Source organism: Cryptomeria japonica, chromosome 6 (genome assembly GCF_030272615.1).
Source record: "Cryptomeria japonica chromosome 6, Sugi_1.0, whole genome shotgun sequence".
NCBI classification, from domain to species: domain Eukaryota; kingdom Viridiplantae; phylum Streptophyta; class Pinopsida; order Cupressales; family Cupressaceae; genus Cryptomeria; species Cryptomeria japonica.
Genome location: NC_081410.1, coordinates 568,019,671 through 568,038,734, shown reverse-complemented (window position 1 = coordinate 568,038,734; position 19,064 = coordinate 568,019,671). Strand labels below are relative to the sequence as shown.

At 35.8% G+C, this 19,064-nt stretch overlaps 1 protein-coding gene across 2 annotated transcripts in view; it reads left to right on the top strand.

The window, feature by feature from the left end:
- The first annotated feature begins 9,876 nt into the window (after positions 1-9,876).
- LOC131049349 (uncharacterized) overlaps positions 9,877-19,064 on the top strand; it is a 39,917-nt gene continuing 30,729 nt past the window's right edge. The window contains exons 1-3 of one of the 2 annotated variants that reach the window (XM_057983397.2): positions 9,877-10,887; positions 11,141-11,257; positions 12,349-12,535. In XM_057983397.2, the coding sequence (XP_057839380.2) occupies positions 10,301-10,887; positions 11,141-11,257; positions 12,349-12,535 (891 nt within the window). In that variant the 5' untranslated portion in view covers positions 9,877-10,300. The remainder of the gene's footprint in view (positions 10,888-11,140; positions 11,258-12,348; positions 12,536-19,064) is intronic. The other variant, XM_057983396.2, reaches the window with a different exon arrangement.

Sequence of the window (19,064 nt, the reverse complement as noted above, 5' to 3'; positions counted from 1 at the left end):
TTGAGTCAAAATTTTGTATGTAATTATATATTGTATTTTGTTATAGCATGCAATTGCTAAGGGGGAGTATATGTCATATATTCAATTTTTGTTTTGCTCGCTTAGTTGACAAAATTTTTCCTAAGTGTTGCCATCAATGTCAAAGGGGGAGATTGTTGGCATTTGACTTAACCGATTAAAATTGTTGTTGTTATGCAACTGGTATATGATAAATTTGTGATTGTGATGAAGAGATTGGGATTCATGTTCGATGACTAAGTTTTGTGTTGTCATTGATGGCAACAATGTTTTTGTAGTCATCTAAGTCTTAGAAGCCATCCAGAAAGGTATAACCGATACAAAAGACAGTTTTACAAAGAACCGGTAATTAGGATCTCAACCGATAAACTGAGACATAGTTGCATTCCGACAACCGATACAGGCGATTCATGAAGAGTTGGATGATGCGGTTTCACATCGATGATGGTGATAGGTATTTGGAGCTATGTTCACAATTGCATTGGCAGGTCAACTAGATGAGCGATATTTGATTTACAGAACAGACAAACTAGTAGAACACTTAACCGATAGTGATATAGTCACTTAAATCGGTAACACGACACAAGTTTTAATTTGTTATATCAGTGATCAACATATGTAAAGCGTGCGATGTAAGTTTTTCTAGATTCATTGAACCTTGGAAATTGTTCCAAGGTTGTAGCCGACTAAATGTAAATGTTTATAAAATGTGTGATGAGGTATAAAGTTGGTATGTGTGTGAAGAGAGAATTCATGAGTGAATATTGTGAATGTGATCGTGCAGTGATTAGGGAAGATCTGTAATGAAGTGTTGTTGATGTTTTAAGGATCGAAAGTGGATCTTATTAGACACAGAAGGTGTTACTTGAAGATCTTATCACTGTTGTTTTCCTAATAGTTTGTAGCAGCAAAATCCCCTAACCAAGTAGATCCTAACAGGCCTTAATATGTAAATCCCCTAATAAGGTAGCTTTGAATCAAAGTCTTAAATCCTCTTGTGAGGTTGATCCTAACAGGTCATTGCTCCTAATAGGGCTTATCATTCAAATCCCTTAACCGGGTTTGCTCCTAAAAGGGCACTGTTGTAAGACCTTAATTGGTCAAGATTTCTATTTTGCAGATAGTGAATCTTGTGGGTACCAACTCCCACCATGGTTTTTCCCTTTTGGGTTTTCCACTTATAATCTTTTGTGTTATATGGAACTTGTTTTATTGGGAATTTGCTTATATGGTGATATTTATCATATGCTTGATAAGTTTTAAGTTGTTAAAGTTGGTGATCAGATTTATATTGTTTTTGGTTGCACTGATTCACCCCCCCTCTCAGTGCCTTATAATTTCATCAATTTGGTCTTCTGAATGATTTAATCTAACATACCTTGGTATTACCGGTTCCGATGTTGTTCCTTCTGCTTCATGTTCATCATCTTCTTCATCGCTTTCTTCATTTATCAGTTGAGCACCTATTTATGCATTATTTTGTTCATCATTCTTTTGCACTTTTGGTTCTATAAACACAAGGTTTTCTTCATCATTTTCAGGCTCAGATATATTGGTCTCATCAGATTTCTCAGAGAATTCATCAACCTTGACATTTACACTTTCAACTATCTTCTTAGTTATCTTGTTATAGCATTTGAATGCTTTGCTCTTGGTAGAATATCCAAGAAATATACCTTCATCGCACTTAGCATCAAATTTTCTAGTAACATCATCTCTCTTAATAAAACATTTACTCCCAAAATTTTTAAAGTAGCTAACATTAGGAGTCTTACCATTCCAAAGTTCATAAGGTGTTTTATCATTACCTTTCTTGACAAGTACCCGGTTCAAAGTATAAACAGTTGTACTAACTGCTTCCCTCCAAAACATCTTAGGTATTGCACCTTGCATCAACATTGTTCTAGTAGCTTCCCCAATTTTCTTGTTTCTTCTCTCAACAATTCCATTTTGTTGTGGAGTTCTGGGTGCTTACATTTGCCTCTTAATTCCCTGTTCATCACAAAACTTCACAAACTCATCAAAAGTGAACTCACCTCCCCGGTCAGATCTCAAACATTTCAAACTCCTCCCGGTTTCCTTTTCAACTAAAGCTTTAAATACCTTGAATTTACTGAAAGTCTCAGACTTTTCTCTCAAAAAAGTTACCCACGTCATCTTTTAAAAATCATCAATAAAAATCATAAAGTTCTTATCATCGTAATAGCTTCTAGTCCTCATAGGACCACATAGATCAGTGTGAACTAAATCAAGGATATGCTTTGAAGAAAAAGTTTTGCTCTTAAAAGATATAGTAGTCATCTTACCCATCTGATAGTCCTTACACAACACATTGTCCGATTTCACAAGCTAGGGCATACCTCTCACAATACTTGATTTGCTAACCTTTATCAAATTGTCAAAGTTCACATGACAAAACCTCTTGTGCCATAACTAGTTGTCTTCAATCTTAGCCACCAAAAAACTATTCACATTAGTATTCAGCTGAAAAATATTACCTCTAGTCTGCTTTCCAGTAGCAATCAACTCTCCTTTACTTCCAAGGATCCTACACATTCCACTCTTAAATTCAAGAAGATATCCTTTATCATTTAATTATCCAACACTCAGTGAGTTATGTTTTAATCCATCTACCCAAAAGATATCATCTGCATTACTTTTTCCATTCAATGAAATAGATCCTTTACCTTTAACCATGCAGGGTGAGTTGTTACCAAACCTTACCACATCACCATCAAATTCTTCAAGAGATAAGAACTTGTTTCTATCACCGGTCATGTGGTGTGAGCAACCACTATCTATTATCCATTCATCACTGCTATCCATGTGTGATACCAAAGATTTTTCATTAGTCAAATCTTCCTTCACAACAACAAAGACAATTTCTTCATTGTCCTCTTCCTCAGTTTCCTCATCTATCACACCTTCATCCACCGCAACATAGCAATTTTTCTTTCCTTTTCCTTTAAATTTCCTGAACTTTTCCTTTTTATCACCATTAGGACAATTTGCAGCAATGTGTCCAATCTTATTGTAGGAAAAACACTTCAGAGGAAGTTTACCTTTGTACTTACCGGTGCCTCTAGGAAATATTTTAGCCAATAGTGCCTCAAGTTCCATTAGATGATCTTCATCATCACCATATCCTCTGCTACCACCATGACTAGACCTGCAGTCATGATTATGACAAATATCCTTTCCTTTCTTCACAGATGTACCAATTACAAAAGCCTTAAAAGTAGATTCAGATGGCTTAGAAACAATATTATCAAAGTTGTTTAATTCAAATGCAATCAATTTACCAATAAGGGAATCAACAATAACTTTATATTTAGAAATAGATCTCAACTCTTGTATTGCAGATACCCTAATAGCATATTGTGATAAGAGAGTTCTACGCATCTTACTAACAACATTATCTTCTTCAACTTTACCTCCAACACTCTTAAAACCACCTACAACTTTCTTAATCCTTTGTCCATATTGTGCTATATTTCCACCATCAACCATTCTCATATCATCAAATTTACCTCTAAGACTTTCTTCCTTAGCCGTTTGTACATGTTCATCACCTCCATAAATCAAACCTAACTTCTCCCATACTTCAAATACAGTCTCTAATCCATGAACATCTATATACTCAGAGTCAGACAAAGTACTTACAATTGCTTCAAGTGTCTGGATGCTTTCTTGTTGCTCCTTAAGCTCATCAGGTGTCAGGGAATTGATAGTAGGAGCCACATACTTGTTTGTCACATGATTCCAAAATTGAGAACCCATTCCTTTGATATATATCTTCATTTGATCACTCCATATCTGGTAGTTGTCCTCGATAAACTTGGGACCCTCCTTCTTCTTCATCCTTCTCAGGATCTTTTCCTCAAGTTGTTAAGCTTCTGCACACAGAGGACCTAATGCTTTGATACCAATTATTAATCTGAGAGGATTTGGTTAATACTGGGGGGGGGGGGGTGAATTAGTATTAACAACAATTTGATACTTAAAATTAAACTGATAAAACTTCACCAAATCAATCACAAAGTGGTAATAAACTATTTACCAGTACTGGTAATCACTGATATCCAAATGCTAAACTGGTTTATCAGAACTGCTCATTAAGTGTTCATCAACACGCATAAACTAAAAGTAAATCAAATCAACGCATCAAAAACATTCACCACATGAACATATTTTTCACGTGGAAACCCAAATAGGGAAAAACCATGATGGGAATTTGTACCCACAAAAAATGTGCACTCTTTCGGAATGCGCACTGTTAGGAGCCTAGCTCGATTAGGAGCTTACAATGATACCCTGTTAGGAGAAGACCCTATTAGGAGTCACCCGGTTAAGGGATTGCTATGATGAGACCTGTTAGGAGCTTGGCCCAGTTAGAATCAACCTCGCAAGAGGATTTGAGACTCAAATGTTGAGCTACCTAGTTAAGGGATTTACAATTTAAGGCCTCTTAGAACCTACTCGATTAAGGGATTTTGTCTGCTGCAACTATTAGGGAACAACATATGAATGATCTGGAAATAGAACTAACTACTTTCTTGTTCAGATCCAATTTAGCTCCAATCTGCTACACTCTCGCAGATACACCACACTGGTTCAACTTCACCCTCTTCTCTCAAATCACCGACACAACAAACATCAACTATACTGACCTAAATAACCTTTACATCTTAGTCGGTTATAAAACCCTACGACTTACAACATAGATCATCATAGATCTTTACAACTCATTACATATCATTACAATCAATTGCAAATCAATTACAGTCGTTGAATGATCACCACACCTCGATATGATACACTTTCAAACCCTTAGCTCATTCTACTAAGAACTTCGCACATTCTGAAGAAATTCGCTCTTTGATCGCACCAAAACATCATTCAAACACTTCACACGGTTTCAACCACGTCATCACCAACTTACAAACATAATGTAATACACCGTCGAAATCAAAATCATTACCGGTTATAAGAATTAAATACCGGTTCTTAAACCCTACAGAAAATACAACATAAGTCATAAACATGATTTCTGATAATCAAAGCATGATGCGGTTTCGGTCAAAGATACATTACAATGATACACATACATGTTCCAAACCTCAACACTTGACTCATCACCGATCTCCAGAACCAATCAAAACATCTCCACGTTTACTGGTTAAGGTCCTAATTCCTAGTTCACTGTCTTCATTACCGGTAACGCATTTTTCGGTAGACCAAAAAACTTAGATGGAAAAATAAACATGAAAAACACAGTTGCCACATAATTTGACATCAATGACAACACAAATAATTGATGAAAGTCATTGAGCCAATAATCTCAATCTCTTCATCACTATATCATTACCAACAATCCTTTATCGGTTCATCAACATTCTCCATCAACATTAGTTATGCCAATCATGCCAAAATTTCCAATATGTTCTTCAAGGCTAGATTATCTTGGATTTGATTATCCTAATGATCAGAGAATACCAAGTCTTAAAACTAAAAAAAATTAAAACAAGAAACTAAAAATAAATGAAATGGTTTTGGATTTTTGAAACTTGGAATGATTTAAAATCCCAACCCCTAAAATAACTTACACCAGTGTCTTATAGCTCGTGATAGAATCTAACCAAAACAATACCATTGGGAACCTTTACACATGTAATATCAATCAAAGGGATTCTTGTCTCAATGCCTTGCACCAAACCACCCAATGCTATTTGAGATGCAACTCTACCTTAAAATCTTAAACATCACATTTAATCCCTTGTATCTTGATCATAGCAATTCAACTAATTCCTTGAAATAGAGCAAAAAACAAAATTCAAAGTGCATTACAAAGATGAAACTATCAAGCATTTCTTAAAAATTCCAAAAGGATTAAATACGACAAGTAGGAGACAATTACATCAAATAGTCTTGTACTCTATTTTTTATTATAAAATATTAAAACACGCTTTACACTTGCAAAATAATATGTTTGTCCTTCACTATCAACTCCTATTACAACACTACTATGAGCTCCTAAAGATCAAAATGTCAAAAGATAAGAAGAAGGTACAATGGCTATAAATTCCCTTTGATAGAAGCAAGGGAGAAAACAAGCTTCAAGCCTATTGTACAAGTGTCATTTACACATTTGAAAGTCATAAATGACCATCATCTTAAGAATTAGGATGTCAGCAAGTAGTGGAATGTCAAAATTGAAAAGAAGTCAAAGAGGGGATAATATTCCTTTTAGTTACAAAATTGGTGGTGGACACCATTCCTTGAGAGAAGATGTTGATTAATGCCCAAAAATAATATATTGACTTGTGAATTCAAAGTCAATCTTCTCCATACTTCTCATCCCACTACGCAAATGTTGCATTGTCAAACCAGGGATAACTCAAAATCACCTTCGACTTATCAACCCTAAATACTTTGAATCCACTACTACTCTTGAATTTCTCTAATAGATCTCATAAATGATCTCAAAATAAAAAAGTTCATCTAACAACTGATTCAACTTTTCCATGTTCAATTCATTCTCTTCATATACATTTGAGACTACTTTTGATAATAATGAACTAACTTCAGACTTCCACTGATCCAATGACTTTGGATTGCCTTGATCATACATTATATTTGGTAGTACCTTACACTCCATTTGTTCAATCATCTTTAAGTTTTGCTCCGGTCGTGCTTTCAACTTCGTGGAGGATAACACTACCTCCTCGAGGATCTTCATATAATCAAATGTCTCTTTTAGCTCTGGTGGTTTATTATTGTCACGATTTGACCTCTTAATCACGTCTACTAGAATCTAAGTTCTATCTAGCCACCTTTATTTGATTGGATCCAGTTGTTGCATATCTTGATTGTACTTCAATTTTGCATCTACAAGGTCACAATACCCCTTTTAAGTAGCATCAATCTTGAGATTTGTATTTGACAATCTATGACTAATTAAACTAGGCAATATCTCCAATCCGAGTTTCTTCCTTAAGGCCCTCTCCTTCTCCAATTCATCTTTAAATTCTTTTACCTCAGTCACCAAGGACTACTTCTCTACAAATTCAAACACTTAAGTTGTAGGAGCTTGGATAGCTAGGACTAGTCCTACCTCCAATATTTCAATTTTTTGACCAACTTCTGATTTTTAATCACTTGTTGCATATGCTTCTCCTTCAAAGCTTCATGATTAGTATATAATTTATCACTGACTGTCTTACTAAACAAATAAGTCTTCACCATTGGGTATGCTGCCTCAAGAGTTGAAGTATCAGTGACCCTCTTGATCAATGCACTCCCTCTAAAATAATCATAGTTCTAAAAACAATTTGGCTTGTTAGTGCTTGGTGACAAAGCCCATACTTACCATAATCCAAAATTGAGACTAAAGATTGATCCTGACAAATCTTGCTCCACCAACTTCCTTTGAATGATATATTATCTTTTGTTCCTTCCATGCAACATGTAATGCCAAGCAATAGCAATATCCCATTCGGGCAACAACAAAATTCTTGCATCTTTTACTAGTTGCTTGCTTTGGTTAGGATTTATATTTTTAGCATTGAAATCAAACTCCTTTATCACTTCCTCACCTATTTTATTGCACTTACATGTCGGCCTCTTATTTATGTCTTCTTCACATCTCCTTTGGTACTTTTCTCTTCTCCTTGTGATCACAAAATCTTGAAATTTTTGTCTTCACAAATTCATCATCACTAAATTGATTTGTGTTTTGATCTGAGCTGTATATATATATATATATATATATATATATATATATATATATATATATATATATATATATATATATATATATATACTTGGTGCAATCACTGGCTAGGAGGGACCTCAAAGAGATCAATCCGGATAGGGCAACAAGAGTAAACACAACGGAAACAAGAGGATATGATGGAGGCAATGCAAAACTAAATGAATTAGATCATGAAAACTGATTATAGATAACCGGTAACATCTAGTTTACAAGATTCAACTCACTAGCTTGTTACATCCATACTCAATTACATAATCGGTCAACTCCAAAAAATGATGCACCTAGAAAAATCTGACAACGACCCCATTGAGGTCTCAAAAAACCCACCAAGAATCTGCAACCAGAATAAAATTTTGACTTGAATTGAAGGTTCAAAACCCAAGGTGAAAATTGTAGAAACCTTAGGAAAATTTTCAACTTGCAAAAAAAAAAATCCGCCCAGGAAGAGAAAAAGAACCTGCTCTTTTAAAAAAAACAAAACAGTTTTAAACAAATCTCTTCAATAAAAACTTCGAAATTTTTTAATAAAATAAAACTTTCAAATTTTTTAATTTCCATGCTCTGACACCTCAAATTTTTAATTTTTAGTTTATTTTTCAACATAGTCTCCTCATATTTTTGCACAATACATTTTGTTTGATACTTAAAGTTTATGCTTGTTGTGACATCGTCGAACATTCCATACTTCTCCAACTCAAGTCTAAACATCTCTACAACAATCTTTCTTGACCATCATCACGAAAGTGATATGCCATAACTTGGTCATAGTTGGTTAGATCTCTCAATTCTCACACAACACTTTTCACATAGAAAAATGTTATCACATTAGTAGGCATTGTGACTAATATATGGCCCTACTCGAAAGCCTATATAATAGTACTTATAATTGTGATGCACCTAATAGACACACATGCAAGTTGATGTTAGGATACCCCATCGACTCAAGGTCCATCACCAATCTTGCTTTTAACGTATGAAAAAGGCATAAAAGAGCCATCTAGAAGAAGAAGAAACTCATGTTAAAATAAAATAGGATTTAGAAGTTGAAGGTCAATAAAGGTTGCAACTTTCTCGAGCTCGGTAGCGGTTGTAGGCTAAAGGGCGCTCAAGCATCCATACTTCTGGCAAGCCTATGAAGTGCTTACTGTTGGTCTTCTTGTTTCCATTCTTAGTGGTCATAGGAGTGAAACAATCCTCCCACCATTCTCTTAACTATCCTTGTTTGAATTTTGTGTAACCTTGAATCCACTCTTGTTTAGGTATTTCAATTTGATATAATTTATAAAAGTTGTGCACAATTCAATTTGATCTTTAGATTCAATGCATATACAAAATTCCTCATGGTTGACAATAATACAATTGAAAAAAAGGACTATCATTTCTCAACATTAAATTGACCATAAAATATAGCCTATGAGCTAATTATATATCATATGCATTAGAAAAAATGCTTTAGATATAATTAATTTAAAAAAAGAAAGATTTGGAGTTTTGCTACACATATTCTTAGTGGTCATAAGAACATCCATACTAATAGCAAGCCTGTGAGGTGCGTATCATTCTCCCAACTACCCCACTTGAACTGTGCATAACCTTATATCGATTTTTGTTTAGGTATTTTGAAGTCAAATTTGATGTAAAATTCAATGCATATACAAAATTCTTGATGGTTGAAAAAAATGCAATTGAAAAAAAGACATAATGTCTCAACATAAGATTGACCACAAAATGTAGCCTATGAGCTAATTAGATATCATATGCATTAGGAAAAAATGCTTAGGTATACTTAATTATGAAAAAGGAAGCTTTGGACTTTTGCTACACATATTCTTAGCGTAATAAGGAAATATAATTTCCATCAATCACAAAATTAGCTTTCTAAAAATATAACCCTAATTCAACTTGGGTTAAATTTCCTGATTCCCGGGGCTTGGGAAAAAGCAATGGATGATTGATCATATACATAAACTCTGGAAGACAAAAAGACAAAAGAATGTGTAAAAAAACAAATGAGAAGTGTTACGCTCTCCAAGGTGCGATGGATGCCCATCACGGTAACAACCCATCCATACCGGAAGCCCGACCGGCACGTGTCAGAAAATACCGGCGTGCCGTGAATGAGGCAATGTCGGCACAACGCATGCGTGGGCATCTGTCTCATGCATCAATGTCCGCCATGGATGGTATGTTCAACAACCCCTATTCACCCATCAAAAGGCCAAAAAAAACCCTAGCTTTTAAACCCTAGCAGCCAGGTGAATATTTTGCGGGGCAAAAATTTGTCGGATTCGAATCGCACAGAAGAAGAAAAAAAAAAGGCGATGACAGATCTTGATTGTAGTTTGGAGCGCACGAAAGAGCCCACAAGATCCGACTGATTTATAAGTAATATTTACATGAATATGGTGTTGGTTTCGCCATTGCCATTGGCATGTTGTTGATGAATGGTGGGGCGTATTATTATTATGAGCGTTGCCAGGAGTATTATGAGTGAACATATTGATATTGATGATGCAGCAGATGTCTTCCATGGCTCCGCCGCCGCCTGCTCCTCCTCCGCAGGGGCCAAATCCCGCCGCCGCTTCTTCCCCTTCGCAGGCGGGACACCTGCATCCACATCATCATCACCCGCTGCCACATCACCATCCACATCAGCACGGCATCTCTGCCTCATCGCTCTCGCTGGGGCTCGTCCCTCATACTGCCTCTGCAACGCGACTGAGCAACGCTGAGCCACTGGCCTCTGAGCCGCCCCTTCAGCCGCCCCTCCCTGCCCCGTCAGTGGTCACGTCATCTTCATCGTCCTCGTCCCTTCTGTCGCGGATAAAGCTTGCGGACATCCTCCCAGACGATGGTGCGCCCACCCCTGTGTACAGTAAGGCCGTGGAGGCGCTCTCCAATTCACTCACTCGCCACAATGCGGCGGTGATAGAGCTGGGCACAGAGGATTCGAAATTACTGAGAGTGGCTTTGGATTCCGCAAAGTTTTATTTCAGGACCCGGGCGCAGGTGCAGCCCAGTTGGGCTACCAAGTCCCCCGGCTATGGCTCCGCCGCTCCCTCGCGGCCTAACATGTATTCCTACCGCGCTGGAAGGTAGAATTTTACTTGCCTTCGTTTTATTTTGTAGGTGCCCCTCATATACTCTCATATAGTATCCATCATGACATTACATTCGCTTCCATTAGGTATGCTTATATATATATTTTTTATGTTTGGTCATTTAATTGCCACATGCATATATACATACATATGTATGTTCACAGAAAGATATATACACACAATATGTGAATGAGTGAGAGAAATGGCGATGATGATTGTGGGACATAATTGAATTATTATTGTACAGAGCGATAGAAGAAGGGGATTCGTCACCCCCCTGCATGCCAGATGTTTTTCGCTGTCTGGGAAAGGCGTCCCGTGCTGCTCTCAGCGCCATTGCCCGACATCTTCGACTTCGAAGCGAGTAATTATTACACCCATTTTCTCCATCTCAAATTAGCTTATGCTTTAGTTTTGTTAAATTATCTTTACTTATTTTACCTTTACGGGTCTCCGTTAATTAATTCAGGATTTCTGGCTTTTCTGCGGATTCTTATTAGTTACTCGTGGTTGAACAAGAAAACCTGCACTGAGCATGAATCGGCAAAATTTACATGATACTGAAAAAACTTCGTTCACGAACAATATTGTTTTTCAGAATTTTTATTCTTTCGTAGTGCGAAAAATTTACTTAAACCGCCAGCAAAAAAACAGGAAAAATATAAATATTATTATTTCCTACTTACGGAGCAGTACTTGCAGCTTCACGTGCGTAGTGTTGAATCCCGGGCAAAATTTCATATTTCAATCATCATATCACATGCATATATTTTAAATCCACTGTTAAACAAATCGCCCTATTACTAATTTATATTTAATTAAATGTTTGAAAACTTATGCCCTCATATCTCAGGCAATTTACAGTAGCTTTGTTCTAATTATGCATATTTCCATATGCTTAGGGTTTGTTGGTCACCGCTTGGTGTTGAGTTGCTATAGAAAATGTGTGGCCTATAATTTACAGATTGTAGGAGCAAGCTTAAATACAAGTGACGGAGGTCTGGTCTAGTTTACTAATTCTGGAGTGAAATTCGTAACATAAGGTTACAGTATATCATATATTTTTGCTCTTCTATCATCCAGACATAATTTACATTAAATTTGTTTTATTGTGTTATTTCCATATACTAGAATTTATACCTTACGTCTAAGTGTTGAGTTGTGATGGACAATGAGTTGGTTATGCTGGCCATTGTAGAATGGAACTAAAATATGAGTCCAGGAGCTCAGGTTTATAACGTATGGTGTCTACAGCTGACTGGAATGTAAAACAAAATAGATGTCTTAATATAAGTCCCCATTACAGGGTGATATTATAAAAAGCATGGTATTCAATTAGTCTAGACTTGGTTATAATTTATGGTTTTTGATGTCATTCTTGTGCTCATAAGATGTTTTTACATGAAAGCTTGCTTTGAGTTTAATTTATAATTGACCATCTTTTGGCTTTGGCAGTGTGTTCAATCAATTGCTGGATGACTTGCCTCTGCCTGCAAATGAGGTTTCATCATCTGCTTTGGTTGCCACATATACACCTTATTCTGCACAGAACGGGAAAGGTCTGCTTGGAGGCTCGAAGCCAAATGTTGAGATCGAGAAAGGGTTATTGATGCTCATTGTTTCTGACAACCCTGGCCTTCAGGTAATTTGAAACTGTTATTTAAACTTGGAACCAGAGATACATATTCACAGATTCTTAGAACACCTAAAAATCTACATCATTCAATTTTCAAAAATACAAGCAAAAACAACCAAGGTATGTAGGATTAAAGTTTAATAATTCTTTATTTTCATTGGCAATCAATTGCAACCATCTCATTTGGAGCAGTATTCTGCTTAAAATGCTACGCCACTTTCATGTAACTAAGCAGAGAGTAAAGATGTGTTATTCTATATGGCAGCCAAGAACCAACGTTTTAGCCTGCTGTCTGGTTGCTCTTTTGCAAGATTGTTAGAATTTCCCTTGAATGGTTCCTTAATATTAATTCGTCTTAGCTTTGTGCATTTATTGTTGTATTGGCATCTAATTTGTAATCAGACATAGCTGCCCATGTGCCCTGAGGATAACTACAGAGTTGCACCAAAGATCTGTTGGTTTTGAAGCATAAATTTATGCCAAGCTATGCGTGTTTTGGCAAATGGTTGATAGCTATAATTTGAGAATTTGTACTTGGACAAGATACAATGGCTGGCATTAAAGACTGTTTTTCTTACTATTGTTTACTTTTGAGAAGCATATTTCTTAGGACTAGGAGATGCCTTGTGAGACATGATTTATTTTGAAGTAAAAAAAGGGTGCAATTGGATAAGTTGAGATCAATCTTTTTTCTCTTGATAGCAGCAATGCAAATCGCATTCCCTGAAATCAACTGACTGTCGTAGCTATTTAATCTGGGGTTAAATCCTCCATGTCTATTTCATTATTATTTTCTGGTTCCCTTTATGTTCGTAGTGCTTTAGTTTACCTGTCAAAAGAGCTCATGTAACAAATTTTGGATTAGAAACGTAAAGTTTTCACAGTCCATTACAATTGTATTGGAAAAGCTTTTGAATGAAACTGTGTATTGCATTCTTATATTAACATTTCAGATCACACTCTATGATCCATCATCAAAATGACTTAGTCAAATGAATGTGAAGATTGTGGGAGACTTGGAGAAGGTTTAGAGGAATAATTTAATAAACGTAAGGATAAGAGATGAGAGTAAAAAATTGATTAAAAATAAATAATTAAAAAAGAAAAATGTAATGAGAAAATGAGAAGAAAAAAGGATAAAGGTGAAAGAAAATGGGGGGAAAAGTTAATCAGGTTAGAATTGGTGGTCAAGATGAGAGGTTAATTTTAGATTCTCAAGAATATTGGGAAATCCATTTTGGGTTGAAACCATTGGTTTGACTTGGATCTTGAATTTGGGTTGAATTGGACCTAAATTTGATGGTAAATAGTAAATGCTAGTGAATTGGTAACATGTCAAATTAAAAAGAAAAAGAAAAAGAAAAATTGTCAAAATTAGTTGAGAGGAGAAGTAACCCTAAAGGGGGGTAGTTGAGTGAAGGGGACTTGAGGTGGGGAAGTACATATATGAATTTGGATTCAAACCTAAGAGAAGAAAATGTGCCTTGAAAAATTAATGGCAGGGGAATGATGAAGAAGTTGAAAAAGCAAGGCAAAGGAAAGATGAAAAATTGGGATGGGAAGAGCCTTGAGAGGACAAGGGAGACAAAGGTTAAACATAAATGAATTTGTTGACAAGTACAATATAGAGGAAAAAGGTAAGGTGAGGGCTTGAAGATTTGATAACCATAAAGAAAAAACTAGAGGTGGGTAGTAAAGAAAAAATCATGTAGGAGGGGAGGATAAGTGAGAAGAGAGTAGTTGTGTAAGGAAAACAAGGGGAAGAAGGGCTCGACATGTGGGGTGAGAGATAAGGTGATAGGAACAACAAAAGATAAGAGATAAAATTAGAGGTTTGATGATGAATGAAAAGGAGTGAGGTTAGAAGAAAGGTAGAGAAGTCCTAAAAAAGCTAGGGAGAAAGACTTAGGAAAAATCCTCATTCTCTAGATAGAACTAGGGATAGTAACAAAGAGGAAAATGGGATGGGAGGGAAGTCTAGCTGGTATTATAAAATTTTAATGTACTTTAATCCTAAAGGTAGATTACATTTTATTAATTGAATGTGTTGTATTTATTAAGCACAAAATAGAGAAAGAGCTAGGAATGGAAGTAACAAAATATAGAAAATAAACAAGAAAAATATGAAAACAAACTACATGAATAAGAACTTGGAGATGTAGAGGGTTTGCCAAATGAGTTTCGAAACAATTTGACTTGGATGTTAGCACACTTGCACTATTTTCCAAGATGTGTGTTGACATCCTAGATCATTAGAAAATTAGTTTGTCTACACAAATTCCAGAATTTCTATACACAAAGAAGGTAAAAATACAACAATAAAACATTAGGAATATCTAGGAAAATAAAGAATGATGAAAAATATATTTTAAAATAGATTTGAACTTTGACAAAACAATGTAAGTTCCCTTTTTGAAATAAGATATAATAATAAATAATAATAAAATAAAAATATAAAATAGCAAACATATAATATAATTAAAATTTAATTAAGTTCAATGAATGGTCAAAAGGCATGAAATGAAGAGTTGTGACTCCCTCAAACATGAGATATAAGAGGGAGAAGAGTTCATTTTAAAGGGGTAATGGGGGAAGGAAGAAAGAACAGAGCATGTGAATCAAGGAGGGACCAATAGAAAGGAATGGAATGAAAATAAGGAAGTGACTATTTTCAAAGGGCAGAAATTATGAAAGGTTGTACTCTTTCAAAGGAGGTAATTTTGAAAGGTTGTGACTCTTGCAAAGGGCAGATTGACTTCTCCCTCACATTGGAAGATATAGAGGGAAGAAGGTTTTATTTGAGGAGGATATGCAAGAGAGATCTATTTGGGAAAATAATTTATTTTCTCAAAATGCAGCAATGGAGGGTGGTAACTCAGGTCTTATGAAAGGTGGTGACCCGTTCACCAATGAAATATAAAAGATAAATCATTCCAAGCATTTAAGGATCACTTATCAATCATCACTCACCAATACAACAAATCAGCACTCACTCAATCATCACTCATCACTCTATGAATTCAACAATCATCCAATCATCCATCAATCATCCTTTGGGAAGAAAGGAATCAAGCAAACAAACTAACAATCTATTCTTGCATCAATTCAATCAGTCTAATATCAATCATTCAAACATCCATCATGTGAACGCCCATCATTTAAACATCAACTATTCAAGCATCAACCATTCAAATATCAATTATTAAAGCATCGATCATTCAAGTATCAATTCATTAAGTATCATTTAAGCATCCACTCATCAATCCTTCAAGAAAGGATGATAAAGAGAAATCAAGCAATCAACGATGCTCTAGAAAACTCCCCGAGCAATCAGTTTTGAATTTAAGGAAGTGTCTTACAAACTTGAAGGACGACCATCCTTTTGAGTTAATGAGAGGTGAAGGAAGACTGGCCTTCATCCTCTTATCAAGAGTTGGGACGACGACCAACCTTCCATGCTTGTGGGCTAGGAGGTGGAAAGGAAGATTGGTCTTCCATGCTCTTGGGCTTGATCAAGGAGGATGACTAGCCTCCAAGGTGGATTGAGGGGTGGAAGGGCGGCCCACCTTCCACGATCTTGCAATACAAGGTTAGGCAACCTTGAGATTACTATTTGCAAGCATTTCCAATTAATTTCTAATATGGTTGACTATAAGGAATATGCTATGTATGATATATTGATCTTAATATTAATGATGCTATGATTTATTGATCTTTATCAAGATAGTTTGAAGGAGTTGTAGAAAATCAAGATAAGTTCCATCTTCTGAATTATTTTTAGAATTTTAAGTTGAATATTATAATGAAATGTCTTCAATTTTGATAAAATTATTCATAAATACATTGCAATTCTCGTCTCAAGTTGGAATAGTTGTTTTAGGGCAAAAATTAGGAATATCCCAAGAAGGGACGTTACAAGCAACAAGATGACTAGGGTTAGAAATGTGAAACATTTGTTGTTTGTTAAGTCCTCAAATGTGCTTGTAAGCTAGGATAGGTGAAAAAGGATGATAGCTTGGGAGCTTGCCAAAATGTTCAGGACCCTATTTTGGTCTTTCATCCTTCATGGTTAGTCAAATGATATGAGGAGATTAAATTTTGTGTGCTTCTAATCCAAAGTGCTTCGAGAATTAAAAGAACATTACGTAAATGTCTATGAATGCATGCAAACTAGGGAGAATGGAGAGCAATATGGGAGATGGAATTCCAGTGCCATTAGGAAACATAGTATTGAATAAATAACAAAACAAGTAATTACAACTCTTTCTCAAGAAGAGTAAGGATTAAGAATGAAAGCAAGAACAATTAAAGTGTTGTTTAGGGAATTAGATAAACTACAAAATATGAAAACCTTGAGGGTGAAGGTGGATAATTGGAAACCATGAGAGGATTTCAAAGAAACAACAAACATGAGTGTTGCCTATCTCAAGGGGGCTGTGAAGATTATGCCTTACTTTTAGGTAAAAGAATTTGCACTTACAAGTGTTGGTGTAATTATTTATTCATTTAGGATATAATTACATCTTACTTAAGTTGACTTAGGTAAATGCATATCATCGTAGTTTGCATATGAGACACTTAGGTATGTGTATACATTGGGAGTGTGTATGTAGGAGAAATTCCACCTTTTATGGTGTGATATTGTTGTTACTTTATCATATCCATTTATTGTGGGATGATAATCCCACCTTCGGTGGGTGATCCACCTCATGTGGAATATTTTATTATTTCTTCTACCTACCCTTACCTACCCTTGCATCTCATTGAGCCACATGTCATCTTTGTGTGCTCTCATGTCTCTTAGCCTTGCCGTTATAAGCAGGCTCATCTACATTGTATGTAATTTTTGATGATCCAGTTGACCAGTATTTTCATCTTGATTAGAATACAATTTATTCTTATCAATCTATTTTGTCTCTCTATTGTGCTATTCATTGAGCTCTTGATCTTGGCTTTTTTCAACAAATTCTCACATGATATCAAAGCGGTTGGAGCACCATTGCATAGCCATTGGAGAGATTTTATTGCATCTTTGAAGGAGGTCAATAGGCAGATCAGAGGAGCAGCATCTTATAGAGGCGTCTTAGACCAGATCCAACCTCACCATTGTGTCTAGGAGGCTGTTTCCGTAAATTTTGACTACAAATATGCCTATGTTCAGGTAAAATTGATTTTTGTAGCAAAATTTTTTTTAGTCGGAGGGCCATTAGGCCCCCTCCCCAACAGCACCAGAATTTGTTTTTTCAATCATTATTTATGTTCTGCGGTCATTTATCTGCTCTGGCAATATTTATCAGATTTGTGGGCAATTATATTGTATTGGCAATTATTTTTTGACATATAGATCTGGAGAAATCTATCATTCTTGTGAGCGTAGTGTTTAATTGTCAAATCTGCCATATCATCTCGTCATTATCAGATCTGGGTCTATTTGGAGTGTTTGTCAGTTGCAGACCTCTATTTTTTTTGGAGATCTATATCTGCTTGCATCAGATTTGAGGCTCGTATTGTGTGAGCCCAATTTCCATCATTGTGCTGGATTGGTGTTATACGACATACAGATCCAAGTACGTAGCAGGCAGAATTGTTAGCCAGTGATCGGCCTTGTATATGATGCTGTTTGTGACCAGCCGTGCTTTAGCGCAGTGTCTATAGATTTGTAAATGGTCACATTCATCGTAGGATTTACCATACTCAGGCAATTTGATTGGAAGGTTCCCTTTCTCCTAGCTCAACGCTCACGACAAAGTGTTTCAAATTGATAGTTTTATTGCATTGAGCTTCCATTTAATAAGTTGGCTTTGTGGAACTTTATCCTCAATTAGCGTTTTGATTCAGATCTGTGTGTTCGTGATCATTCTACCAGCTGCATGTTTCATTTGAGAGGTCTGAGTATTTGCTGTGCATCGCTTTGAAGTCGTACCCTTTCATTTAACTTGTGTAGATTGTTTGTTTTGATTACCATATTAGAAAAGTTACTTTTTGCAGGTCTAATATTTCTGCAAAGTCTTATTTTACGGTGATTCATTTGCTGATTTTCCTTTGTAAAGGTTGTGGGTTGAGGAGGCCCCACGTGGCCCCCATACCCCTTTAATTTTTTAAAGTTTTTTTAATAAAAACTTTTCAAACAAGTTTTTTAAAAAAAGGAAACATTTTTTATTAGCATGAGGTATATGCTAAGAGAATATTCTCTGTTCATGTAATGTTGACGTTGGCATATGTGAGATGTTTTGCCCCCCTCTCCATTTGCATTTTCAGTCTGATAGGCGATTTTCAAATGGCGATATCTTGGGCTTAGGACCTCATTTTTCAGTGCAATTTTTTTTGATTTGGGGTAGAATTTTGTGCTCTCCGCAGTGGTGCAGGTGGTTTTTCATTTTGATGCATGGATTTTTTAGTAAATTCAGATTTTCACCACTATAGCTGAGTAATCCCCGTTTTTGCAACTTCCGGGGCTTCGTTCATGCTCATACAAACTTCTTTTCAGGTGCCGTTTTTTTGAAAGTGCATAATTTTTCGTCCTTTAATCAGCAAA